Here is a 27958-nt window from a genome sequence, read left to right as displayed (position 1 = left end):
CCCCTCCCCTCAAAGGAAACCATTGTCCCCAAACTTAGCCCTTTACCTTTCATCCCAGACTCCCTGTGGTCACCCTTCACCTAGCCCACCATCTGGGAACCACTGATTTGTGGGTTTGCCCTGGTCACTCAGATGGTAAAGAATCTAACTGCAATGCGGGAGACCCAGGTTCGATCCCTGGGTTGGGAAGATCCCCTGGAGAAGGGAATGGCTACCCACTCCAGTATTCTTGCCTGGAGAATCCCATGGACAGAGAAGCCTGGTGGGCTACAGTCCACGGGGTCACAAAGATTCCGACACAACTCAGAGACTGACACACTCTTTGGGGCAGGAAAGGAAGGAGGTGAGATTGAACTTGACCCATGGTGCTGCCATTCTGGGTCAAGTGTGATTTTGCTCCTGGTTTTACAGGTGAAGAAACTGAGGCTCCAAAGAGCAGTAGTTCACTCAAGGTCCCACCACAGTTCTGACTTGTGTGGGGTGCCAGTATGCCGTGCTCAGTGTGAGCTGGGCCCCAAGTGGGCAACTCAGTGTCATCTGTGGAATGAATGAATGAGGGGAGAGAAGAAAGAAGGCCAGGAGCGTGTGACAAGGTCTATGGCTCAGAGGTGAACTGCATGCAAGGCCAGTGGGCCAGGCTATCTAGTCTCAGAGGTGGGGAGGAATTCTCTAGCCCACAAAATTTCAGTCACTCAACAATCATGACTGTGTAGCAACAGTGGCTTCCAGGCCCTGGATTTAAGGGCATCTGAGAGAGCACGGGCCTGGGCCCCCAGGAAGCTCCCTGGCTAGAGGGGAGACAGGACAATAAAAACAGGACAAATAACTCGAACAGTCATTCCAGACAGGGGAGGGAGGAGTTAAAGAAAACAGGTGTGTGGGGATGAGGAGGGGAAGGAACCTTATCTGCGCTGGTCTGGGAGGAAGTGGCACCTGAGTGGCACCTGGAGATGGAGGGCTGGCCAGATGGCTGGGGTGGGGACAGAGACAAGTAAGGAAGAGAGTTCAGGCAGAAAGACTGGCAAGTACAAAGGCAAACTGGCAACAAGTTCAGGGAGGGATGTGCGTGTCTGGAGTAAATGGAAGGGGCAAGTAGGGTGAAGGGCTCGAGTGCCACCTCCTCCAGGAAGCCTTCCTTATCCCCGAGCTTCCTCCGATCTCCTCCAGCTTGTTCCACCGCAGCGCGAATCCCACGGGTCCCGCTCAGGCCTCCTACCGTGTCCGGACAGCGAGTCCGGAGAAGGCAGGGCCGGCTCGTATTCCCCTCTCCGCATCCCCGCGGCGCCCAGCCGGGCGCTGGGCACCCAGCGCGCACTCAGTAAATATTTGTAGAGCGCACTAGAAGGAATGAATGAACCCATTGGGCGCCGCTGGGGGGAGGGCGGGGCCGAGGGCAGGTGGGAGGCCGCGGGCGCGGGAGGGGCCCTTGGAAGCCCGTCCTCCTCCCCCTCCTCCTCCTCCTCCCAGGCCCCAGCGCGTACCACTCTAAGGCTCCTGAGGCGGCCTCTCGTGCGATCAAGGGCGCGCGGGGCTGGGTGAGCGACCTGAGGCCCCTGCTCTGAGCGCCGGAGTTAGGAAGAGGGTGGGTCCCTGCCGCTCGAGAGCAAGAGCACGAGAGGAGCCAGAGGAAGGAGCGCCCGCTCGCCAGCCGCCTCGCCGCCTCCCCGGCACTCGCTCTCCCGGCTCCTGGGTTTGCTGGCTGCTCCTCCCACCCGCGCCCGCCTCCTCGCTCGCTCTCTCGCTCGCTCGAGCCGGCTTTCCAGCCCCGCGGTGCGCCCGGGCGAGTGCGGGGCGAGGGGCCCCGGGGCCAGCGCCGAGCCGGGGGCGGGGGTCCAGGCAGAGCGCAGCGGGTCGGGGAGGGGCCATGTCCGGCGCGGGCGCAGCGGGACCCATCTGCAGCAAGTGACCGAGCGGCGTGGACGGCCGCCTGCCCCCCTCTGCCACCTGGGGCGGCGCGGGGCCCCGGTGCCGGGTGCCCGGAGCCCGGGTCGCGCGTAGAGCCGGCGCGATGCACATGCGCTCGCTGCGCGCCGCGGCGCCGCACAGCTTCGTGGCGCTCTGGGCGCCGCTGTTCCTGCTGCGCTCCGCCCTGGCCGACTTCAGCCTGGACAACGAGGTGCACTCGAGCTTCATCCACCGGCGCCTCCGCAGTCAGGAGCGCCGAGAGATGCAGCGCGAGATCCTCTCCATCTTGGGCTTGCCCCATCGCCCGCGCCCCCACCTCCAGGGCAAGCACAACTCGGCGCCCATGTTCATGCTGGACCTGTACAATGCCATGGCGGTGGAGGAGGGCGGCGGGCCCGACGGCCAGGGCTTTTCCTACCCCTACAAGGCCGTCTTCAGTACCCAAGGCCCCCCTCTGGCCAGCCTGCAAGATAGCCACTTCCTCACCGACGCCGACATGGTCATGAGCTTCGTCAATCTCGGTGAGTGGAGGCGGGAGGGAGGGGGTGCGCCTCTGGGTCAGGAGTCGCTTTGGGACAGGGAGGGGGCCGCTTCTTAACATCCAGCCCGCCCATCTCTCCACTCTTGGTCGTTAGCAAAACTGCAGCGCTTGGCCAAGGGTCTCCCACCCCCCTGCCTTAGTGGACCCCTAGCCGCGCGCCCCGCAGGTAGGGCGAGCCGGGCTCAACTGGCCTGTGGGAGTTTGGGGGGAGTGAGGACCGGTCTGAAGCCCTCTCCGGGTTAAATCGGTGGCCGCACCTCTGGGGCAGGAGGCGCCGGGCGGGCCGCGGCTCAGTTCAAAGCGCGGGGCTCGGTCATGTGAGCTGTGCCCGGCCGGCTCGGCCCGCGCTACCTGGATTTAAAGGGCCCTGCTCCGCGAAGCTGCCTTCCCGCCCTTTCTGAGCCCCTCTCTGCTCTGCCCGTCCCTGGCATCTCGGGCGTTGCCTCCCATCCCGGCCCTGGCTAGCCCTACCTGTCTCCTCCCGGTGCGCCCGCCATAGCGTGCAGTGCGCCCCGGGCGCCGCGGGGGCCCCGTTCCTGACCGCTGGGCGCCCCCCTCGCTCTCAGCTCTCCTGGCTGGAGCTGGGGAAGAAACATGGCCATTGCGAGCTTTCTATTTTAAATATTTAATGATAGGTCCCGGACCAGCAGAATCCGTTTTCAGCGTTTATCACGTGTGGCGCGCAAACCATGGCTTTCGGCTAATGGGTGGCAAGGGATCTCCCAGCAGACGCCGCCGGGGTAGGCTAGGGGACCCGGCTTCTGACCAGAGCCCCGACGACCCCGGGGACCTCGAGGCTGGCGCTGCGGCGGGGGCGCGGTGCTCCCCTTCCATCTGTGCACGCACACTCACCAGGCTTGCTCAAACTAACCCCCGACTGCGCGCTGTAGGGCTGATGATCAAATATTTGGTTTCTGAGATAACACGCCCCGATAGCGCTGTTTCCTGAGCCGCTTTCATTCTACATGTGTAACTTGCTGCGAAAATACGTACGAAGTCAAGACAGCAAACTCACGCCCACCGGCGCTGTGTCAACAGGGAAATAATTGTCCTAAAGCCCCTCGCGGGGCACCCGGGGCGTGGATGGAGGGCGGCGGGAAGCGCGGATCAACCTTAGCGCTTCTTGCACCAGATAAGGTCCCTGGAGTTCCCCGGACGCCATTGTCTGTCCTTAATAATAGCCCCAAATCAAATAGTGAAACGAGTTTCAACGAGAGCAAGGGGTGGGAGGTTTAGATGCCAAAATGACTTCAAGAAAGTTTAAATTATACTAGGCAGCTTGTTAGAATGAGGCAACCCCGTATGTCCTGATTTAGAACAATCTCCAAGATGTATGAGGTGGAAAAAAGCAAGGTACAGATCAGTGAGGTTACATACATGTGGTATATCATCCTTTCCCACTGGGAAAGACACCATGGACTGGAAATAGATTTCACTGGGGTTTGGGGTGGGGGGGGCGGTGCGGCAGGGCAGAACTGGGTTGGGGCCTTAGGGATTGGGAGTTAAGGCCAGATTTTTTCACTGTCTGCACTTCTGTCTGTGTGACTTTTTCCCCCCTCAACGTGTATTTGTGACCTATACCAGAAACTAAAGAAAAATCCCAAATATGTACATATAAATACATCAGTTAAAGCAGAGTTCTGCAGCCATCCTGAAGCCAGGGCTTAACCAGGGCCCTTTCTCAGGCTGGGGATTTACGGTATCTTTTCTGTTCTGTTGGGTACCAGCGACTCTCAGTGAAGGCAGCAGGTCCCGGTGGTGGCCTTCAGAGCCTGGCTGAGGTCATTCGAAAGGTATTTGTAAGCCCTGGCTTCTGTGGAGGGCTCTGCAAACCCAGAGCTTTGGAAAGGACCCTACGATTTATGGACCAGCAGCCTGGCCAGACCCGGGCTCCCGGCATGCCAAAAAAGGACCAGGTTGCCAACTGGGCACCTCTGGGAAACTTGGGGCAGGGTTGTTTGCTCCCCCATGGCAGTGGGGAGCAAGCTGGAACTTGTTTGGGAAGGCCACAGCTGGGTGGTTTTCCTTCTCTGGCTGTACACACACCTTTCAACCCGTTAGCCACATTTCTTTCATCTTGAAAGGACAAAGACCGGCTTGTCTGAGCCTCTTAATCAGTCGGGCTGGCTTTGGGCTTTGTGGGACAGTCCTGACTTTCTCAGGTCTTGCTTTCTGGAACATCACTCCAAATTAGATGGCAGAGTGGCTTTTAACAGAGTGCCCTGACCTTGTTTTCTTTCTTTCTCGGCCCCTAAAACTCGAGGTAATTAGTTGGGTGAAGACCTGGACCGCATTTGGGCAAGACGCTTCCTGTAGATGTTTCTATGGTTGCCCTTTAATTTCTGCTCCGCAGCGTATGGGAACTAACCTCCGATCTCTTCTGTTCTGTAGGGGTTCCGAGATTTTGCTCAGGAGGGGCTGGGGGTAGCAGTGGGATTGGAGGGAGGCATGTAGGAGACTTGCTTGGAGGCTGAGAGAAAACACACGGTTTTTCCTTGGATTGCAGTTCATATTGACTTGTAACATACAAAGTTTTCTAAAGGAGTGTGTTTAGTCTCACACTTTACCTAAAAGTGAGAAAATGTCATTTATTCATATGCAGTTACCTCTTGTTATCATGCAGGGGACCCAAGGGGTCCGTTGGGGATTGTCGACAGAGACCTTGAAGGCAGACTGACCTCCACCACCCGATCCTTGCCCCAAAGCCCCCTCCTCCTTCCACCACCCTCTTCTCCATCACTACATACCCCTGCGGTCCTGCAGTGCTTGGGGGACTTCAGCCTGAATTCTGAAGGCTTTTGCAGACCTGGTACATTTCTTCTTCCCTCTGTCTGCAGCCAGACTGGTTTTTGTTCCTGCAAGTCATTCTCCTCAGAATTCAAGCTTTTTGCCAGGCTGGAGTGGGATCTAAACTAGAGAGGGAACTAGAGGAGGATTTATGACAAAACCAGGTGCTGAGAATGAGGACCTCAGACCGCACCTTGTGACAAAGACCAGCCTGTACAATAAAGCCCATGTAACGCTAGCTAAACTGCCAGGCGGAGACTCGCATCTTCCCAGCCTGGGCCTCTTAAGTTCAATGGCGAGATTTGTAAACTGGTTTGGATTAACAAGCCCCCAACTCCTCTGTGTAGACTTAATTTTGGAATTCAAAACAGGCTACCCGCTCTTAAATTGTCCCCAGGCAATGTGAGTTCTGCAAACCGAATCTGGCTATAGCTGCCCCCCACCCTCTTTCTTTGGAGAAATTCAGCAGCTCTTTCTGGAATCTTCTAAAGAAACCCATGGCACTGGGGGTGTGTGGTACATGTCTGTCTCTGGTCCAGGTTATGAAGGAACAAAATTTGTTTCATCTTTGAAGTTAAGGTTAAAAAAAAAAAAGGAAGTTGGAAACCTGTCCTTGTTGGGCTCAGGGTCTAGAAGTGGCTTTTGTTAATGTAGCCGAGGCACAGGGAGGAGGCACAGGGAGAAGGCCGTTCCGTTTTACTTTTATTTTATACCATCTGGTGATCCTTTTTGTTGACAAGTGTTTGGCATTAAGATCTCTCCTTTTGCCCCTTCAGAACAGGCCCTACCACTGTAGAGTATTAGAAAAAGATTCAGTTACAGTTTAAAAATTTCCTTCAGGGAGTGCTTGCCGAGGGAGCACGGGCTGCAGGCACTCGCAGCTGTAACCTGGCTTGTGTTAAAATTTGGAAAGGGCTGTCCCGCATTCCAGCGCTCAAGCGCCGGCCTTCACTGGTGAGCAGCCAGAGGTTAATATAGATGTCACCCAGCCTTCCCTCCTTCTCTCTTTCTTTCTCTCTTTTCTGCAGAGTGCCTTCGCTATAGGAGCGCACCAACAGCTGTGTTTTCAGTAACCCTTTCAACATCAGTTCTTTTAAACCTCATTTTCCTGCTTATATAAATCAAAGATCTTCTCCCCCACCCTCCTCCCAAGGATATATGTGACCCAGATTTGAACTTTTTGGATTGTCTTTGTAGTTCCCCTCTGGAATCAGAGCAGGTTAAGGCCAAGCCCTGGATGCCAGCTCACATGGCTGTTTGTGGGTTTGATTCCAGAGTGGTTGATTCCAGAGTTGTCACTCGGTTGCAGGGTGGCCCTTGAAGGGGGTGAGAGAGGAGACCTGGAGAAGCAGAGAGGGGTTCTCTGCGTGCACAGAGAGAGGAAACAGCTTCTGAGATGCAGCTCCTGTGAGCTCTGGGTCGGGGCCTTCCATCGCGTCGCTGCCTGTCAAGCCTCTGCCGAGATAAACACAGCTGGCCCGCGATCCCTTGACCACCGGCGTGCCTGCGATGTGAGCGAATATCACATGTCTGCTGAACTTGGAGAGAGTGATGACTTCATTCCAGGGAGAGCCTCATCTAAATTGATTGATCACCCGTATCGCTTTAATATCATCCCCCCCCCCCCCCCCCGCCATTGGGTAAGGTCATATTTGGCCCATTGCGAGAATCAGAGTGTCCTAACACTCTCCCCGTCTCCACCCTTCCCCAGCCTGCCCGCCCATTTAACCAGCTGCACATTTTGAATGGAGAGCCCTCTGGACCAGGCGGCTGACCCCATTCATTTTTTGGTGACCACCTCTTCATACCTTGCTGGGGGCTGTCGGCATGGCTGGTTTGTGGCGGGGGATGCTGGAGTGCTTTGCTTTAATTTGCTCTGGCAGTGTCACCGGGGTTAGGGCACAGGCAGGGATGTGTGGGACCTGTCATGTTATTGTCAGAAGGAATGCAAGGATTAGCCTTTAAAATGTGGCGGTGGGAGAACACTGCAGCTGTGTACACTTATTATAGAAGATTTAAGTCCCACTGGTAAAATCAATATCTTGAATTGCTTGACCCTCTGCTTTTAATTAGTTTCAATCAAATGCGCCGGTGTCATTTTGCCTCCTCTCGCCTTCCTGGGGTGAGGAAATACCAATATTTACATAGAAGCTGTTAATTTGTGGTGCAAAGGAGAATGCATTTAGCTTTGCACACCCAAATTGCTCCGACAATGTGAAGGATACCAGATCGGCATGGCGGTGAGCGGCGATGTCACCTGAGTGAGGCACCGCCACATCAGGGATGTTTGCTGCCTGGCTCCAGGATGTGCTCACAGGTGCCTGGACCCACAAGCGCAGTGTGTGAAGGTGCAAGTCTTTCAAGAAACTAGCCGAGGCTGACTCTGCAAGCCAGACCTGCTGCGATTCATCCCCGCCCCCGTCATCTAAAATCTTTTCTCTGCCTTCCTGGTTGTTTTGAGTCTGTTCTCCCAGCCTGCTGGGTCCTTTGTACCGGGCGGCTCAAGGCACAGTACTTTATTTATTCCAGAGCTTCAGAGGCTTTTCTTTCCAATTCCTGAAACAGTTTATAGAGGAAGGGGGGTGCTTTCGCTGCAAATGATCCCATGTACAACCACAGCTATTATGTGAACCATTCAGTATTAGTTGTGTGTTCAGCTGCAGTTGAGTTCTGGGTTTTGCAGCAAATGGCATTTGACAAATATTATTTGACAAAAAATGTGACTCGATATTTCTTAATGTGGAACAGATACTTCCCAGTTAACCTTCTGTGGGGAAAAGTTGCCCAAACCTGACGTGAAATGCAATGTGGATGAATACCAGGGCTGCCTCTGTGTTTTACGCCCCCCCCCAAAGTGGCGTGTTTATGATTTGGGGGGATATTAGCAGTGCATGAAGCTTGACACTTACTTATGTGAAACTCAGAGTAGCATGTGCGATGCTGTCCTTTCAACATTTGTGTCGGGAGGCATTGCTGGGAGCCGAGAAAAGCCTTAGCTGATCCGAGTGGAGTGGATTGAATTAATGACAACTCTGAGAGCACCAGTTTTAGGGTAATTGCTTTATTGTTTTGGAGCCAGGGTGCTTATAATCTGGTTCCTGTACAAACATGTTTAACGTGTGTTAATGCATTTGCAAACCAGAGCCTCTCAGCACAACCCTGCTTTTCATTAATTGATGTCGGTAGCATGGTACAGTATTTCAAAGAGCTGGCCAAGTATAAACTGTGTTTCCAATTTCCTTCCTTTCCTGTGTTTGGAATGCCAATGTTAATTTGTTCCCATGCAGGAGCAGGGGCTGCCAACTGCGGCTTTCTATAAAGGGCTTCACGGTGAAGGCTTCCAGCCCTCACTGATGCTTGGGGCTGCCTGGCCAAGTTTCCTGACACTTTGCAGCTAATTCTGGGTGATATATGGAGTGGGGGGTTGGGGGGCTTCACTGCCGTGTAGCGGAAGTTCCTGGTGACAGCAGAGGGTGTGACTTGGCGGGAGAGAACGGCACGGCATCCACACTGATTCTCTTTAGACACGGCTTAAACCCCTGTGTCTGTTTCCACTATGGTTGCATTTTAGCTGTGTGACCTTGAGCAAGTTACTTAATGTCTCTGCGTTTGTTTCTTCATTTTAGAAAGCTGGATAGGCATCTCCTCCTCCACAGACCCTCATAAAGACAAAATCAAATCTCGTGTGGGTAGAGTCTGGTACACAGTAGGTGCACAATAAATGGTGAACCTTGTTTCTGTTTTGGTGGCCAGATCACCATTCACGTTGGTATAATAGTCCAAATTTCAGTTTTTAAGTACTTGATCTTAAAATACCAAGATTAAACCACCCATGTTGTTTTAGGGATATGAAGAAAATGGCCCTAAAGATGTACATCTTTGTGTACACCCATATACCCCTCACACATTCATTTTCTTCTTTAGAGATCAGTGAAATTTGAGCACACCAAACTTATCTGAGGATAGGTGGAGTCTAATGCTGGGGCTTCCCAGGCGGCTCAGTGGTAAAGAATCCAACTGCCAATGCAGGAGACCCTGGTTTGATCCCTGGGTTGGAAAGATCCCTGGGAGAAGGAAATGGCAACTCACTCCAGTATTCTTGCCTGTGAAATCCCACGGACAGAGGAACCTGGCGGGCTACAGTCCATGAGGTTACAAAGAGCCGGACACGACTGAGTGACTGAGCACACACGCAGAGCCTAATGCTGACTTGCTCTCGATTTTAGCATTGATGGCTATTTAAAAATTTTCTTCCTCAGGCACCTGAAACTTGAATGAGGGCTGCACAGGAACTGTCTGTACTGTCCTCGCAACGTTCCTGTAAATCGAAAATTATTCCAAAATAAAAACTTTTTTATTTCAAAAACTCACATTACTGACATATTTCTTCCCATCCCTTCCTGGAAAGCGGTCAAAGTACAAATTGTCTTTTCCTTAGAGGGAGTGACAAGCCCAGAGCATTCATTAACAGACCGGTACAACTTCCCCACTTTTTATGGGAGCAGGTGCAAGGCTGCCCCCCACCCCCGCCCCGCTGCATTCCCCCAGCTAGGGTTGGGATAACAAATCCCTGAGTGGATTCAGTGTGTTTGGAAGCCTCTGGAGATCAGTGGACGGCAAGGGTCTCCAGGGCCTGAGATGCAGGGTGGGTTTTCTCACCCAAGTTTTCCCATAAATTCTCTTCAGCTCCTTTTACACCATTTGAAAACTCTTGACTTAGCGAGTATTAAGGTTCCCCACATCTTTGAGGTCACGTATTATTCTTTCACTTCTTTACTTCCCCAGAGTAGCTTTCAAGTTTCAATCTTCTGTTGTCTGGCTTAATTAAATTTGGCTGTGAATAAAAACTTGCAGTGTTTCCAAAATTGCAGACTTGCACGTTTTTAAACATTGAAGTTAGGCCTGTACCATCTTGTAATGCCAGCCTCTCTCCTGCTTTCACATAGTTTGGAGGAAAAAAAGAACCCAAGCACTTAGCATGGCCATCCACCTAGAATGGTCCCTGCGCTCGTCTGCCCAGTGGTTTAACCACGCACTCAAAGGCAGGCAGGTTATTCTGTAGTTTCGATGACTTGTGTTCTGGCCTTCAATAAAAGAGTCTCCTCTTGGCTGCTTTCTCAGGCATTCTTCCTAGCCTACTTTTGCCCTACCCTGCAGAATTCTTACGGCACAGAAAGCGTTCAGACATTGGCAGTTTGTGTGCATGAAAGACGTAGAGCTGTTCTAAGGCAGTGTCTTCTGAGTGTGTGTGTGTTTTTTTTCATATTTATTTATTTGGCTGTGCTGGGTCTGAGGGCAGCATGTGGGATCTAATTCTCTGACCAGGGATCAAATCCAGGCCTCCTGCATTGCGAGTGCAGAGTCTTACCCACTGGACCACCAGGGAAGTCCCCCTGAGTGTTTTTTAATACTGAATCCCTACTAATAAATCTTTGAGTACTCACCCAAAGAAGAAATAGATCATATAATTACTCCTGTTTTAGGTTTGTACTTTATAAAACAAAGACTAAAAGAGAAATCTAAGTAGGAGGCACTAAAGATAAAAAAATACAAAATTCTGATGTTCACTAATACACATTTTAACTAATGCATCATTAGTAATTAGTGCAAAGATTGCAAGTTTAATTCATTAGCCAGATAAATGTAATTTTTGCTAACATTAAAATTTTCAACATGATGGACTTTGGTCTTTCAAAACTTGCAGTTCAGCAGTTTGGAGGCAGCGAGCTAAAGGTCTGGTCCTAAATTTTGATTATTTTGATCCTTGGTCTAGTCAGCATCAAGAGTTCACAAAGAACCCCACGAATCTTGGTAGTTTGAAATCACAGGGCCTTGTTATTCTCTTGTTATGGGTGCGTTGTGGGTTGGCAGGGTGCTCTGCACTTCGGCCAGGAGGGAGGGTGCTCAGGACTCCAGGCTGATAGAGCTGCCACCCTCTTGAATGCCACCCTCTTGAATGTCACCAGTTACAGTACCAAAGGGAAAGACAGCATGGCTTGTCCATGGGCTTTTCCTCATTCCAGCTGGAAGCAACATGGGTGCTTCTGCCCACTTTTCATTGGTCAGAGCCTGTCACATGGCCAGACCTGACCCAAAGTGGCAGGAGATGACAGTCTCACCCCAAGCTTGGAAAGAGACAACTGGGAAATGGCACTCATGATGAGCACACTGTTGTAAGCGAAGGTGCTCTCACCAGATGAAATTATGGGAACGGAGCAGGTGAACTGTTGGCCGCCTTACTGTAATAAGGTCTGTATTTTTCAATCTCATCCACTTAGTTATGCAGAGATATTTTGAATCCCCGTCTTCCCTGACGTTCATCAGTTCTTGAAACTTAGTTGAGTATGCTGTTTCCCGCCCTGTGTCCCACTGCATCCCTCTTGCCTACCCTAAATCCTTGCACCCCATTTTGGAGAACAGTGTTTCTGGAAGTGTCCCAATCACTGAAGTATTCACGTGGTTGGACAAGAATAACCGCTTCTCTCCCTTCCCTTGTAAAATGACTCGCCTCTTTAGGACCTGTCTTTCAGCAAAAGCACGCTTCAGCTGCCCTCGGGTTCACTAGCCAGAGAATCAAGGAGCCTGACACTCATCTTGGCTCAAGAGGTTCTTGCCCTCCTGGCTGGTGTTTGTCCCGGCTATGCAGGTGACTGCCTTATCAAGAGGTCCAGCTTTTCCTTCAGAGGCACCTCCTTGTCCAGGCAGGGTCTCCAGGCAGGGTCTTGCAAAGCTGAATCTAGAAACTAAATGTCAGAGACTCCTTCATTATCTAAATGCATCGCTGAAATAAATCATAGTGATAACGTGGGAGGGTTGAGATCTTTCTGTAGCACTAATGGATTTATAACAGCCTCCCTTATCTGGTTCCACTCTCTCTGGTTCTGCATAACAAGTCGTATCATTCCCATTTTAAGGAGGAAGAGGCTAAAGGGCCCCGAATTTACAGAGCTAGGAAGTGGTGAGGTTGGCCTTTGAATCCAGCTCTTGCTGAATGTAAACCTATTCACGCTTTCCTCCGGGGGCCCAGTGGAGGTGTGTGAAGGGTGGAGATGGAGCACAAGGGCAGTGGTGATGAGACCACCAGAACAGCCTCTCAGCCCTTGACCTTGCCTTTGTGGCTCTGTGCTCTGAAGAGGAAGATGAAGATAAGCAACTCACACCTTCCCCTTCACTCTCCACCCTGCTGTGGAAACTCCCCTCTGTTCTGTCTCTGTGCATTAAGAATTATTGACAGGGTCCAGGGCCCTGAGTGCCTATGTACTGGGGTTCCTATGTACACCCCACACCCCACTGATGGGAAAATTCCAGAGGCAGCTAGGGACTGATATTTTAATAGCAATACCTCAAGACACTGTATGGAAAGGAGGAGTAGTTTTTACCACATGTATGGAAATAAATATTGCATACTGATTGTAATAACATCAAATCACCATCAGTCTAAATATCCATGAGTGGGGGACTGGAGAAATAAATTTGTGATAAATTTATTTATACGTGTGTAATGAAACAGAAGGGAAATGCAAGAACTTCTTTTTTTATGTATCAACTTAGACTCAAAACAGAGTGTCAAGAGAAAGAAGGCCAGTTGTATAGGAGGATGTTTAGGGTGTAAGCATTCCTTATGGTGTCACAATAGACACACACAAGATCACCAGATAATACCACCTATCGTTGGGCGAATACATATTATGGAAACATGGCCACAGAACTCACACCAGCTGCCTTTAGGGAGGCAGGAAAGGGATGGGATTGGGGAGAAATTTCAAATAAACTTCAACTATTCTGGTTGTTTCCATTATTTTAATAATAAGACTGGACTCCCCCTGCCAAAAAAAAGAAAAGTAATATTGGACTTCCCTGGTGTCCAGTGGTTAAGAATCCACCTGCCAATGCAGGGGACATGGGTTCGATCCCAGGTCTGGGAAGATTCTACATGCTTCAGGGCAACTAAGCCCATGCTCCACAACTACTGAGCCAGCACTCCAGGGCCCACGTGCCATAACTACTGAGCCCACAAGCCACAACCATGCCTTCACACTGTAGATCTGTGCTCTGCAGCAGGAGAAGCTGCCACCATGAGAAGCCCATACACCTCAGCTAGAGAGTAACCCCTGCTCCCCACAACTAGAGAAAGACTGTGCCCAGCTACAAAGACCCAATGTGGCCAAAAATAAGTAAATGAATAATTTTTAGAAGCAAAATTTTTTTAATGTGTTTTAATAATAAGAAACCATTGGGAAGTGCAGTGTGGTATTCTGGGTTGGATCTTGGAACAGAACAAGGACAATAATGGAAAAACTGATGCAATCTGAAAAAAATTGGGAATCTAGTTAATAGTAATCCATCCATGTTAAATTCTTAGGTTTGACAAGTGTCCCACAGTTATGGAAGATGTGAATCTTGAGGGAAGCTGATTGAGTATACACGAGAACTTTATACTGTCTTTGCAAGTTTTCTATAAGTCTAAAGTTTTTCTAAAACAAGAACTTTACGGGGGGCGGGGGGTGGGAAGGAAGCAACCGTGATATTGACTCCTGCTAATTCTTAGTTGTTTGAAGGCAGGAGGAGAAGGGGGCAACAGAGGATGAGATGGTTGGATGGCATCACAGACTCAGTGACATGAATTTGAGCAAACTCCGGGAGAAAGTGGAGTTTCGGGGAAGGACAGGGAAGCCTGGTGTGCTGCAGTCCATGGGGTTGCAAAGAGTTGGAGACAGCTTAGCGACTGAACAGCAAGTTTTTAGTTGTGGGTACCTAGATATTAGTTACGTTTTCCTCTGCATTCGGGGCTTCCTTGGTGGTTCAGACGGTAAAGAATCTGCCTGCAATACAGGAGACATGGGTTCGATCCATGGATCAGGAAAATCCCCTGGAGAAGGGGATACTGACAACCCACTCCAGTATTCTTGCCTGGATAATTCCATGGACAGAGGAGCTTGGCGGGCTACAGTCCATGGTTTCGCAGAGTCAGGCACAACTTAGTGACTAAACCAGCACCACCCTCTGCATTCTTCTCTGTGATTACATTTCTCCAAGCCCCAGTGAACCAGAAAGCTCTCCCACTGGATACAGAAAAGTCCTCCCTGGCAGCTCAGCCCTGAGGTGGCTCTTGGCGGTGTGGACCTGGGGAGCTGTCTTAGAGTGTGCTCAGGATATCACGCCCGGAAGACCAACAACTCATCAATCCACAGAGCCATTAACTCAACGGGGCCTCAGCCAGCAAATGAAAGCCCCACGTGGCAGTGTCCTGAGACCTCTAAAACTCTCTCTGCCTCCCTTCAAGAGATGCCCTGTGTAAAGCAGTCCTCTGTTTATAAGCAAGAAAGGGAGCGGGTGGGTGGGTCGTATCAGGTCTTTCAATTTTCTTCTTGGTCCTGAACTTTGTGAAATGTGCCCCCCGCGCTCCCCCCGCATCTTCCCTTCTCAGGTTCCTTTTTCTGACTGACTTGACCTAACATTTGACGAGGGAGAAGCCCTTAAAAATGGCAGTGGGGGCCTCAGAACCTTCCAGGGCTAGTAAATGTTTATAGGGTGGAGGCACTGGTTGGTCATTTCCTTTAGGAGGAAACAATAAATGAAGCTACTTGCCTTATACCTACTTACCCCTGAGCTCTTAATTGTCTTAATATACTGGTTGGGGGATGGGGAAAGGGGATCCAGAAATCTCTGGGTCTCATGTGCCTCAAACACCCTAGGAACTTGGAAGCAGCCTTTTCAGGTAGCTTTAGAGCTGAGTTTCCAGCCTCGGCACTGCTGATGTTTTCAGCTCACTCTTCTCTGTTGTGGGGGAGAGCGTCCTGTGTGCTATAGTAGAATGTTGAGAAGCATCGCTGAGCCCTACACGCGAGCTGTCAGAAGTTGTGACAAACAGCATGTTTCCAGACATCTATCAGAGGTGCCCTGCAGGGAATGGCCTCCGATTGAGAACCACTGGTTTAGGCTTGATGTCGTTGTTTCAGTCGCTAAGTCGTGTCCGGCTCTTTTGCGACCCTCTGGACTATAGCCCACCAGGCTTCTCTGTCCTTGGGATTTCCCAGGCAAGTATACTGGAGTGGGTTGCCATTTCCTCCTCCAGGAGATCTTCCTGACCCAGGGATCGAACCTTTGTCTCCTGCATTGGCAGGCAGATTCTTTACCACTGAACCAACCAGGGAAGCCCTGGTTAAGGGTACCTTTCCTCAAACTTGGAAATTGACTTGAGAACTTTTGCTTCAAACCCATCTGCCCATGGTGATGAGTTGGGGCAAGACTGATGGATCATTTTCCAGTTGAAAGGAAGACAGATTGCAATCAAAATGTGAGCCCTGTCCTGGGATCCCAGCTCTGCCTGGATTTGAAACACCCTGGAGACGAAAATCTCTAAAGTCTCCTGGGAGCCAAAATATTTTTACAGCACCTTCTGCCCAGTGATACTAAAAAATGACTGAACACACACTTAGAACTGGTCTCTTTGTTTCCTTCCCCAAACTTTGCTCTGGAGGAAACAGGGAAAAACTCTCTTGAAGCTTCCCTGGTGGCTCAGATGGGTAAGGAATCTGCCTTACCAGTACCAGAGACCTGGGTTCCATCCCTGGGTTGGGAAGATCCCCTGCAGGAGGGCATGGCAACCCACTTCAGTATTCTTGCCTGGAGAATCCCATGGACAGAGGAGCCTGACAGACTACAGTCCATGGGGTCGCAAAGAGTCAGACATGACTGAGTGACTTTCACTATTCACTACTCTCTCTTGTTTCCCTCCAGCAGGTAACTTGCCAGGGGCAAGGGGGTGCTGGAGCACAGAAGCAGCAGTTTCTATTTCTCAAGGCAGCTCAGAGCTGTAGTAAATAAAGCAGGGAAACCCGCTAATTTTTGTGCAGGCTGTGAGCAAAAATGACTTGCTCATTTTTTAAAAAAGAGTGGTAAAAGAAGAATATTCCATGATGTGGAAATGAGATGAAATTCAGGCTCCAGTATCTATAAAGCTTAATTGGGACTCTTTTTGTTTGTGTCTTGTCTGTGGCTGTTTTCATACTCCATCCACGGAGTTGACTGGTTGCTACAGAGATGGCATGGTCTCCAAAGCCTAGAATATTTTTTATCTGGCCCGTTATAGAAGTTTACTGACTCCTGCTTTAGAACATCAATAACCCTCTTCCTGGGGAAAGGTAAATAGTAAAAAAGGAAAAACTGAGTTTTATCTGCCTCCTTTGTTTTCTGTGGACATCCAGTGACGCACAGATACGCTTTCTCTTCCAGGATGTTGGAGGGGCTCCTCTGAGTTTGAACAAACTCTTAGTTAAACAGATTTGAGCACTTTCTGGCATCTCTCATGTGGGGTGTGCATGCATATATGCTTCAGTCGTGTCCGACTCTTTGCAACCCTATAGACTGTAGCTTGCCAGGCTCCTCTGTCCATGGGATTCTCCAGGCAATAATACTGGAGTGGGTTGCCATGCCCTCCCCCAGGGGAATCTTCCTGACCGAGGAATTGAACTCTTATCTCTTACATCTCCTGCGCTGGCAGGCAGGTTCTTTACCACTAGCGCCACCTGGGAAGCCCCTCATGTGGGGCAGGCATCATGAATTCCCATCAAGGAGATCAAGTAGACTGCACAGCTTTTCCTAAATTTACTTTATCCCAGCAGCCCCCTCCCCATCCTCTTTTTTTTTTTTTTTTTAATCTCCTAAAACATCTCAGGTGGTAGCTAAGACTGGCTCTGGGGTCGGACATGAGTTAAATCCCACCTCTGCTACTTGTTAGCTCTGTGACCTTGGGCAGGTTACTAGACTCTAGGTCCCCATTTCCTCCTCTGAATTCGTGTTGGCGCCTGCCTCCTGGGCTGCTGGGAGGATCTGTCCCCTCCAAGGTTGGGGGGGCGGTGGCGGTGGACAGCTGAGCACAGTGCCCACAGGGCAGCAGGCGCCCCATATGTAACATTAGCAGCTGGTAGTGATGCTGTTACTTGCCCGGCCAAAACTTGGACCGCTCTGGAGCTGGCCAGCCCATGCAGGTCCTCCTGCTCCTCTGCCTGGCATGTGGGGCGGTGGGATGCACCGCTGCGTCCTTCTGAGGGTGGGAGCTGTGTAGATACATATCCCACCTGCTGAGCGCTGTGGGACCCAGGGTCAGGTGGTCCTCCCCTTGGCTGGATGCCCTGTGGTGAAGTGCAAAGCTGGTCTCTGTTGACTGAGCACGAGGCAAACCAGGAATCTGCCCTTCTTATTACGGATCCTGTTACACTAGAAAGTTGCTTCTTGCTGATGGTAATCTGTGTTTATCGATGCGGAGTTTGAAGGAAACACCCGATGGTCAGGACTAGCTGGATGGTAAGCCCTCCAGCTTACGACACAAACATGACTATGGACTGGCCTATTTTTAAAAATGAATAATAAGGCTTTTATAGTAAAATTATACCTTTTTTGCTGAACTCTGTCCATGTCGGACTTAGTGGCATTTCCTGTGTGTGTGTGCTAAGTTGCTTTAGTCGTGTTTGACTCTTTGTAACCCCATGGATTGTAGCCTGCCAGGCTCCTTTGTCCATGGAATTCTCCAGGCAGGAATACTGGAGTGGGTTCCCGTTTTCTCCTCCAGGGGATCTTCCCAACCCAGTGATCAAACCCACATCTCTTATGCGTCCTACACTGGCAGGCGAGTTCTTTACTACTAGCTCCACCTGGGAAGCCCAGCATTTCCTTGTCTCACCTCGTTTTTGGAGGTGATTGACATTTCTCCACCTGAAGTGAGGACCTACCCATATACCGGTCACTCATCAAATAGCACGATTTCCACATTTATTCTTATGTGTGAGGAAACCGGAGCTTGGGGGTGACAAGTCACTTGCTCAGCTTTGGGGACAGCAGGTCTGCCTGGCTTGGAGTCCCAGGGAAAGGTGTGTGACCTCATGCGATTGACTGAAGCACTCAGATGCTCCAGGCCCCAGCTTCTGTCTTAGTTGCCTTGGGCTCCCAGAACAGAACAGCGCTGCCTGGGGAGCTGAAGCATCACATTCTTATTTCTCACAGTTTTGGAGGTCCAAGATCAGGGTGCCTGCTTGGCTGGGTTCTCTTCTGTCTCTGGCTTGTAGACGGCTGCCCTCTGGCTGTATCCTCCCAAGATGGAGAGAGAGCTCAGGCCTCTTCCTTTTTCTATAAGGGCTGTTGTGAGGATCTGGGAAGAGAGCTGAGCACGGTGCCCACATGGCAGCAGGTGCCCCACACGTAACATTAGCGGCTGGTAGTGATGCCACTTGCCTGTCTTCCCAGCCCTTCATGACCTCGGCTAAACCTCATCATGTCCCAAAGACCCCACCTCCTAATACTCTTCTGTTGAAGGTTGGGGCTCCACATATGAATTTAGGGGGGCCCAGAACTTCCTGTATGGTGCTAGTGGTAAAGAATCTTCCCGCCAATGCAGGAAATACAGGAGACCCAGGTTCAATCCCTGGGTTGGGAAGATCCTCTGGAGGAGGAAACAGCAACCCACTCCAGTATTCTTGCCTGGAAGATTCCATGGACAGAGGAGCCCTGGTGAGCTACATACAGTCCATGGGGTCACAAAGAGTTGGACACAACTGAACATGTATGCACGCAAGCCAATTTAGTTCATAGCAGTTTATCTCGTACATGGGTGGCTTAGGGCCCAGGGCAGCCAGGATTAAATGGGATGAAAGCAATGATCTCTCAGTAAATGGGGGCTGCTCCTGGGACTGCCTTTGGAGCCCAGACTGGCTGCAGAGTCTCTTCATGGTCCTTCTGTGATGGCCTGTTGTCCTGATTTGTCCTCATTGCGGATGCCTGTCAGTTCCTCTCCAGGTCCAACTTAGTCCTCACACTGAAGACTCTGCATTTTCCTAAGTGGGCTTCCCTGGTGGCTCTGTGATAAAGAATCCGCCTACCAGTGCAGGAGATGTGGGTTCAGTCCCTGGGTTGGGAAGATCCCCTGGAGGAGGAAATGGCAACCCACTCTAGTATTCTTGCTTGAAAACTCCCATGGACTTAGGAGCCTGGTGGGCTACAGTCCATGGATCCCAAAGAGTTGGACAGGACTGAGCGACTGAGTACATTCACCTAAGTAGTTTTACACTTGAAAAACTATATTTATATTATTTATTCATCTCCCATTATAGATTTTGACGAGGCCTAGATGTTTTGGAAGTGTGATGCTGCATTTGCCCTTTTGTATGGGCTAGGCTAAAGGTAGTGGGTCAGACAGAAATTGGGCAGAGTGAAAATTACCCTTGGAATTCCTTAGGAAGATGCCACTTTGGAGACAGACACACTCTGTATGTTAAGTCCCTACTGCTGGATTTTCTTCCAGCGTTGGGATAGATTGTGCTTCTTCCATGACACGTGCGATGACACAAGTAGCTTTAGTGTAGTGCCGTATTGTACCAACACACTTATTTGTAAACACTAGCACCACTCGCACCACTTTCATGAATAGGAAGTACTGCAAGATATATGCCTCCCAAACGCTACTCCTTGCTTCTGTGGACAGGAATGATGTCTCTTTTAGGACTTGTTGTAAGTCACAATACACCTGCCTAACAGTGGCTTCGGCTCCAAAAGCATATTAGTATCTCCCATAACAGCAAGTCTTCAGTGACATGATTCCAAGTTTGGGGTAGCAGCTCAGTGATATCATCCAGGAATCCATAAACTTTCCTCCTTGCCTTCACCATCCTCAGATACCTTATGGCTAACCTCACAGTTACAAGATGGCTGCTGCAGCCCCAGACATCACATCTTCATATACTCCTACATTCAAGGCAAGAGAAAGGGGAAGGGCCCAAAGAGCTCTCCTTGCTTGCCTGTCTCCTGGCTTTCCCTAGAAGGTGTCTCTTTAAGTCCCCTGGCCCAAACTGGTTCACAAGGCCTGATCTTGCTGCAAGGAAGGATGGAAAGGTATGAAAGTGGCTTCTGGCCCACACAGTAAGAGGGAAAGTGTGGGGATGGAAAGTGTGTTGGAAGTGGTCATTGGGTAACCACATTCAAATATTAATAATCTAAGTTGTTTGTCTCTCCCTCTTTGTTTTTTCTATGTGATGTATAGTTAGATTTACACAGGTTATTTGCACATGATTTGACTCAACTCTGCACTATGCCCAAAAAAATTGGAACCCTAAACTGGTTGCTTCCCAAGTGGTGCAGTGGTCAGAAATCTGCCTGCCAATGCGGGAGACTCAAGAGATAGGGATTCAGTCCCTGGGTCAGGAAGATCCCCTGGAGAAAGAAATGGCAGCCACTCCAGTATTTTTGCCTCAAAAATTCCATGGACAGAGGAACCTGGCAGGCTACAGTCCAGAGGGTCGCAAAGAGTCAGACACGACTGAGCACATGCTCAATATATTGCTTCCATATTTAACAAATTAGTTGCAAAGTCTCCATATAATACTGTGCCACAGTGAATATATACAGAAAGTGGATTGCATGTTGGCATTAATTCAACCAGACCCTCTGTAGCCTCTGGAGAGACTTCAGTTTCTCTTTAAACTCAAACCTGTAAGTAGGTGCACATCTCACCCTGATTTTGAAGACTCCGTGGGATTCTGGCCAACAGTCAGTTGTTTGCTGAAAACTACTTTATCACCATCTCCTTAGACTTGTAGCAAAGGTCTTAAAAGTGATCTGAGATGGTCAGCATCATGTCCCCTTGAAGGAAGCAGAGGCCAGGTAGGGTTTGGACTGAGTTCTGCTTGTGGGATAGGAGGCTCCTATCTCCCTCTGGGAAGAGGATGAGCAGATCAAGAGACTTAAGACACTTTAAGAATCTGTGTCATTGTTTATGAGCCGAGGGTAGAGAGCTGCTCGGACCCAAGGCCTGCCCATCCTGGTCGAAACCCTGTTTGTATCCTGAAAGCCTGTAAGAACTTTTTCCCATAAGTGGGTTCTGGGCACATGGGTTACTTCTGCTTGTTTCCAAGAGAGATGGACACGAGAGGCTTCTGGTTGGAAGAGATGATCAGGGGGAAAGGATGTAGAGGTATTTTCAGAAATTGTTTCTGGGCAGAGTGTGTGTTTGCTGTGAATAACATTATATGTAACAGAATTCTTTGATTGCAGACAAAAAATGTATCTTCAAACTAGTTTAAGGAGAGTAAAAAGAAAATCAATGCATGCCTAAGATTTGGGATGACTGATGCTGAAGGTGAAGCACCAATACTTTGACAATCTGATGCAAAAAGCTGACTCACTAGAAAAGACCTTGATGCTGGAAAAGATTGAGGGCAGGACGAGAAGGGGGAGACAGAGGATGAGATGGTTGGATAACATCACTGAGGCAATGAACATGAGTTTGATCAAGCTCCAGGAGACAGTGAAGGACACGGCAACCCATTCCAGTCCCATGGGAAGCACACCAGGGAAGCCTGGTGTGCTGCAGTCCATGGGGCTGCAAAGAGTCAGACTTCATGGCTGAACAACAACAAGACTTTGGAAAAGACATAACAGCAACAGGTCCTTAGAGAGCCCAAGGGTTATTCACTCTATGTCTGTCATCTCTGCCTCACTATATTCCTCTGGCACCCTGCCTATTGGGAGAAAGATGCCACCCACACCAACTTGTATTTATGGCTCTCTGGCTAGTCACATATTTGCCTTACCAGCTTCCCTAGTGGGTTGGAATGGCCATGAGATGCTGGTCTAACCAGTGAGATATAAGAGGAAATCTGCTGGGAGTAGAAAGGGGTGGGAGGTGGTTTTGAAAAATATTTTGCTTCCTGGTGAGTGACAGATAAACAAAGAGAACACTCTATCCTTTTCTTACCTTGAATGTGGTCCTGTGAAGATGGGATGTTTGGAGCCGTGGCAGCCATCTTGTGACCCTTAGGCAACAAGCCTAAGGACTAAATGTCAACATGCAGACAATGGCAGGGCAAAAAGATAGAAGAAACTTGAGTTCCTGAGGACTCAGTTGAGCTACTGCACCCAACTAAAGTTCCTGGTTAGGGACTCTTAGACAGCTTGAATTACATGTTCACTCATGAATCAGTCGGGTCTAGGAGGTAGACCATGCTACATAAATAAGGTTTCTGAGAGTTATCCTTTGTGGCTAGACTGAGGAGTTGGAGGCCTGTATACTATCCAATTATTGCTAAGTTAGTCATAATAATAGTAATAATCTTAGTAGCTAACATTTGTCAAGGGTGCTAAGCACCCGTTATCCTCTTGGCCTTTATTGCTTATTTAATTCCCATATGAGCCATTTCAGGTGGTCTCCCCTATGTTGGAGACTAGAAAACTGAGCACAGAGAAGCATCAGCTGGCCCAGAAAGTGTATTTGAATTTGGGAATCCAGTTACTTAATCTTGATCCCGAGCTGCACCTCAGGCTTCAAGGATGGGTTTAGAACAAGTGAATAAAGCTTTGCTGTCATAGGGTCATAGGTCAGGGCAGTAGATGCCACACAAGCTTTTCCCAATTGTTTACTTTAGGTAAAATCTTCCATTTCTTTGATTATTGATGCTTCTGAAACCAAGAAGTCTTAAAACTGATAAAGGTGGGGGCTTCCATGGTGGTCCAGTGGCTGAGACTCCATGCTTCCAGTGCAGGGTTAGGAACCTAGATTCAATCCCTGGTCAGGAAACTAGATTCCACATGCTGGAACTAAGAGTTCAAATGCCGTAACTAAAGATTCTAAGCTGCAACTGAGACCTGGCATAGCCAAATAAAAAAAAACAATAAAAATGTTAGTATCTTTTCCCCAAAGAGTTGGTATTAAATTAATCACACCTCCTAAAATAGGGGAACTATGGTGACAAATACTTCTTGAGTAGAACTGGAGATGGATATAGCCAGCTGATAGATATTATTAACAAAATTTTGTTGAAGTGTAACGTGTACAGAAGTGCACAAATCTAGAGGAGTTAGGAATTTTCACAAAGTGAGACACTTTCAGACACTCAGGTATCTGAGTACTAGTGCCCAGATGCAAGAAACAGAACGTGACTAGCTGCCAGGAGCCCTGTGGCACCCTCACTCACGGGCAGCTGGCTGTCCCATCCTCTAATGCCATAGACCAGTTTTGCCTGTTTTAAATCTTTATCCATTTGATTGCACAGTAGTCAATCAGTCTTGTCTGACTTTTTGTGATCCCATAGACTGTAGCCCGCCAGGCTCCCGTGTCCATGGGACTGGAGTGGGTTGCCATTCCCTTCTCCAGGCATCTTCCTGACCCAGGAATCGAACCCATATCTCCTGCATTGCAGGCAGATTCTTTACCCTCTGACCACCAGGGAAGCCCTTTCGTACTTCTTAAATCCTACTAATCATTTCCAATGAGTTGGAAAGATGACCCCTATTCAGACCTGATTCATGTAAACTGGACACTCACATTGGAAATCTGTTTGCAGTTACATTCACCAGAGGACTTACACTGTAATTTCAGAACCATTGTTTGGTTTGATCTCTGATTCTCCCTCCCTTACCAGAAATAGTTTCAAGGGACAGCAATGTAGTTTTCAGGATGTTTTGATAGTTCAGCTTGGGAAGGCAAGTTCAGTTTGTTAAAATGTGAGCATGAAATGAATGAGGGTCTTTTTTTTTTTAAGATTTTTAAAAATGTGAACCATTTTTAAAGTCGTTATTGAATTTGTTACAATATCATTTCTGTTTTTTATGTTTTGGTTTTCTGGCCATGAGGCATGTGGGAGCTTAGCTCCCTAACCAGGGATTGAACCCATAATCCTTACACGGGAAGGCGAAGTCTTAACCACTGGATCACCAGGGAAGTCCTCTGAATGAGGGTTTTGGTTTGCTGGTTTCTGCCAGACTCCACCTGCCGGGCCCTGGACTGGCTTCTGCACGTCTCTTGATTATCCTATTTGCAGAAATGGAAGCTGATGCCTCTGTAATGAGAGTTTTGCTCCAAGTATGTGGGGTTTTAGAGAAGACTCTTATTTTGAAAGGGAGATGGGCGCTCAGCATGAAGGAAACGCGGAACAATCTCTTCCTTAGCTGCACCTGCGCTGCTCGGGCCTAATGAGTTTAGGTTGATGGAACCCAGACCTCAGGAAGGATTATAAATTCTCATTTGATTTGATTTGCCTCTAAAATACCTTAAACCAGCTGTGCCTGCCCAGCTGACCCAGGAGTCTCTGCCTGCTTTGGGGGAAGGTCTGGGCAGGCACCCTCCTGTCCTGGGGGAGGGGGGTGCGGGCTCCCGTGGTGTCTCTCCCGCCCCAGCCACTCCTGGGGCCTGCTCTAGTCTGGCATGTGTCCCTGCCATGTCCCATGATTGCTGGCCTCTGTCTCCTCGAATTCTCACTACGGCCCCATAACTGGGGGCCTCTTTGTGTCCCCATCTTATCGAAGGGGAAGCTAAGCCTCACGAAGATGGGTTCGCAGGTCCCAAGTCACTGCTGGCAGAACCCAAGTCAACCCAAGCTGTCAGGCCCCATCTCAGCCCAAACTCTGCTGCTTCTCCAGCTGAGCAAGGCCGCGAGGGGCTTTTCTACCCAACTAAGGGAGCCCAGCTTCCCTGATGGCTTAGTGGTAAAGAGTCTGCCTGGCAGTGCAGGAGACGCAGGAGACACGGATTCGATCCCTGGGTCGGAAAGATACCCTGGAGAAGGAAACAGTAACCCACTCCACTATTCTTGTCTGGGAAATCGCATAGACAGAGGATTGGCAGCATGAGTGTCTCCTGAGAGCCTGTTAGAAATGCAGGTTCTTGGGCCCCACCCCAGATCTCCCATCTTAGAAAGACTGGGAGTCGGTCCAGTGGTCTGTGTTTTAACAAGCTCCCCGGCGATTCTGGAACACACTGAAGCTTGAGGATCCGTGGTCTGTTTTAATCCTATGCCAACCTAGTGAAGTCAGGGTTTGTCTCCTCATCCTCGCATTTGACAGACAAAGAGTAACTTGCCCAAGGGCCCCATGGGTGACGGAGCCTGAATTCAAACCCCATCCTGGCTCCATGTTCAAGCCTCATATGCCCTGTGCCCTCTCCCAGGTCTTACTCTAGAAATTAAAAGCTAGAAGACAGTTAACAAACAGGTCAACAGGCCAATCAATCACGAATGCAGAGCATGAATTCCTAGGAAGGAAATGAACAGGATGGGAGGGGAGGAGGTGTTCAGGGAGGGTAAATGGCCCACACAGTGGAGGGGAGGGGATCTTGGTGCCGTGCCCCTGCCCCCGCGCCCCTGAACTTGGTGGGTCTGATGATTATCCAGCCTGAAGTCACTCACCAAGGGACAAGCTCCCAGGTGGCCCTGTGACTGGGGCAGGCGTCATCGTGCCAGTTTTTATAGACAGAACTGAGAGCCTGGGACCCATCTGTGTGCACTCCAGGCCTCTCCCACAGCTCTGGAATTAAGTTCCCCTGTGCTGCTACTGCTGCTAAGTCACTTTAGTCATGTCTGACTCTGTGCGACCTCATAGATGGCAGCCCACCAGGCTCCCCTGTCCCTGGGATTCTCCAGGCAAGAACACTGGAGTGGGTTGCCATTTCCTTCTCCAATGCATGAAAATGAAGAGTGTGTCTATGGGATTCTCCAGGCAAGAATACTGGAGTGGGTTGCCATGCCCTTCTCCAGGGGATCTTCCTGACCCAGTAATGGAACCCTCATCTCTTGCATCTTCTGCATTGCAGGCGGATTCTTTACTGCTGAGCCACAGGGGAAGCCCAAGCTCTCCCTCAGTTCAGTTCAGTTCAGTTCAGTCGCTTAGTCCTGTCCGACCCTTTGCGACCCCATCCATGCAATTTCTCACCCTGGGAACTTTCTGAGGAGCAACCTCTGGTGTATCTCTGAGAACATGTATTTGACCCTTATTAGCGATAAGCTCTATATCATCATGTCACCATCAGAAGCCAGCCCACTGATGCTGCAGAGCCATGCTGTCCAATTGAAAGTTCCACCATGGTTGAATTTTTCTGTAAGTTCCACCATCATTGAGCTTTTCTGTATCTGCTGTCCAGTATGGGTGCCCCTGGGCACATGGGGCTGTTTCAATTTAAACCAATTACTCTGAAAGAAATATAAACACTGCCACACCAGCCACATTGCAAGTGCCCAGTATATACATGTAGTTGGTGGCTACCATACTGGACAGTGAAGGTGTAAAATTAAAGTTTCGGTTGAACCACATATAGGTCAAAATCGATAGAAAGTTCTCAACTCTTTATGGTATAACCTAATAGAAGTGAAGATTTCCCTGGTGGCTCAGAGGGTAAAGACTGCCTGCAGTGGGGGAGACCTGGGTTCAGTCCCCTGGTTAGGAAGATCCCCTGGAGAAGGAAATGGCAACTCACTCCAGTATTCTTGCCTGGAGAATTCCATGGACAGAGGAGCCTGGCGGGCTACAGTCCATGGGGTTGCAAAGAGGTGGACACGACTGAGTGATTGACACATACATACACACAACAGAAGTGAAATGGGACTTCAGAACAATTAAGTCCATTCCTTTGTTACAGAGGGAAGAACTGAGGCCCACTGAGCCTGAGGTTCCACCTAGACAGATGAGAGCCCAGTTGGGACTGAAACCAAGATTTCATGAGGCTTATGTGTCTGTTAGATCCAGGATTCTCAACTCTATCTGGTTGACAGTCGGGGCTGGACCATCCCCTGTAGTTCAGAGGATGTTTAGCAATGTCCCTGGCCACTACCTGTCCCTGGCCACTACCTACCAGATGCCAGTAGCACACACTCCCTAAATTGTTACAGGGGATGAGTAGGGGGAAGAATGCAGGCATTCATTGCTCAATAGCCCTCAAGGAGGGTAAGGGCAGGACAAAATTGCCCCAGGCTGAGAATCTCTAGTTTAGTTGAAATAGTAACTAGTTTCCATTCTTTCCCTTCATTTTCATTAGCCAAGGATGGAGAGGGAGTGGGGACCTAGAGATCCCTGGGGGTGGGTTCCCCCCTGGGGAGATGGGGTACTCATGGGGGAAGGCTGTCTGCCTTAGTTTATGGTAGAAAAGTTGATAGAAGCTTATAGCCCTTTTTTTCTCTGCAGCTCTAGCAGCGTCTGGGGCTTTTTAGGCAAACAACTGGCTTCAGCCCTAGAGATAATTAAACCCATCTTTTCTCCTTCTCCCCACCCCATCCCCTAAACCCTTTGGTCCATTCAATTCACAATGATAACATTGTTCGAGCAACACTGCACACATGTTGACACCGGAGTGTTTAATCTTGCGGTACAGTAATTCCCTGCCCCACCCCCACCCCACATCTGTGCGGCTGCCACGCTTATGACAAAAAGCCTGGCCGCCAGTGGGCTCGCCTCCGCGCCCCCCGTCCTGGGATGCAGCCCCCGACATTTAACAAGGAGGCAGTGTCTCTGAAGACCCTCTCGGAGCGCCCGGCGCTGGGGCTCCAGGTGGTCCTATTGGCAGCCAAAGCATTTGGTGGAAAGTTCGAGAGTTGAAGAGGCGGTTCAGGGGAGACAATGCTGCTTGTGTGCCCTCTGCCAGGCGGGGCCCACCCCCTGATTTGGGGGGCTGGGGAAGGATGATGGGGAGACGAGGAAATGCTACCCTACCTTCAAGCTGTCAGCCTCCCTTGGGGTGACTCTGGCACGAGCGAAATTTACAAAGAGGGACCTGAGCAGGATGCAGTCTTCACTCTGAATTTAGCTTTTAAGGAGATCACTGTTGTGATCATGTCATGTGTGTTGAGAGCTTGAAGTATACTTTAGGGAGGTCTTTTTTCTTAATTTTAATTTTTTGGTCATACTGTGCAGCATGAAGGATCTCAGTTCCCCAACCAAAGATCGAACCTGCGCCCTCTGCAATGGAAGCATGGA

At 49.7% G+C, this 27958-nt stretch overlaps 1 protein-coding gene across 1 annotated transcript in view; it reads left to right on the top strand.

Moving 5' to 3' along the window:
* The first annotated feature begins 1465 nt into the window (after positions 1 to 1465).
* BMP7 (bone morphogenetic protein 7) overlaps positions 1466 to 27958 on the top strand; it is an 85295-nt gene continuing 58802 nt past the window's right edge. The window contains exon 1 of the mRNA XM_086330901.1: positions 1466 to 2426. Within this exon, the coding sequence (XP_086187027.1) occupies positions 2009 to 2426 (418 nt within the window). The 5' untranslated portion in view covers positions 1466 to 2008. The remainder of the gene's footprint in view (positions 2427 to 27958) is intronic.

The sequence above is a fragment of the Bos grunniens genome, chromosome 13 (genome assembly GCF_055505025.1).
Source record: "Bos grunniens cultivar Pamir isolate PY7600 chromosome 13, Bosgru_T2T1.0, whole genome shotgun sequence".
Taxonomy (NCBI): domain Eukaryota; kingdom Metazoa; phylum Chordata; class Mammalia; order Artiodactyla; family Bovidae; genus Bos; species Bos grunniens.
This window is presented reverse-complemented; position numbering and strand designations above follow the sequence as displayed.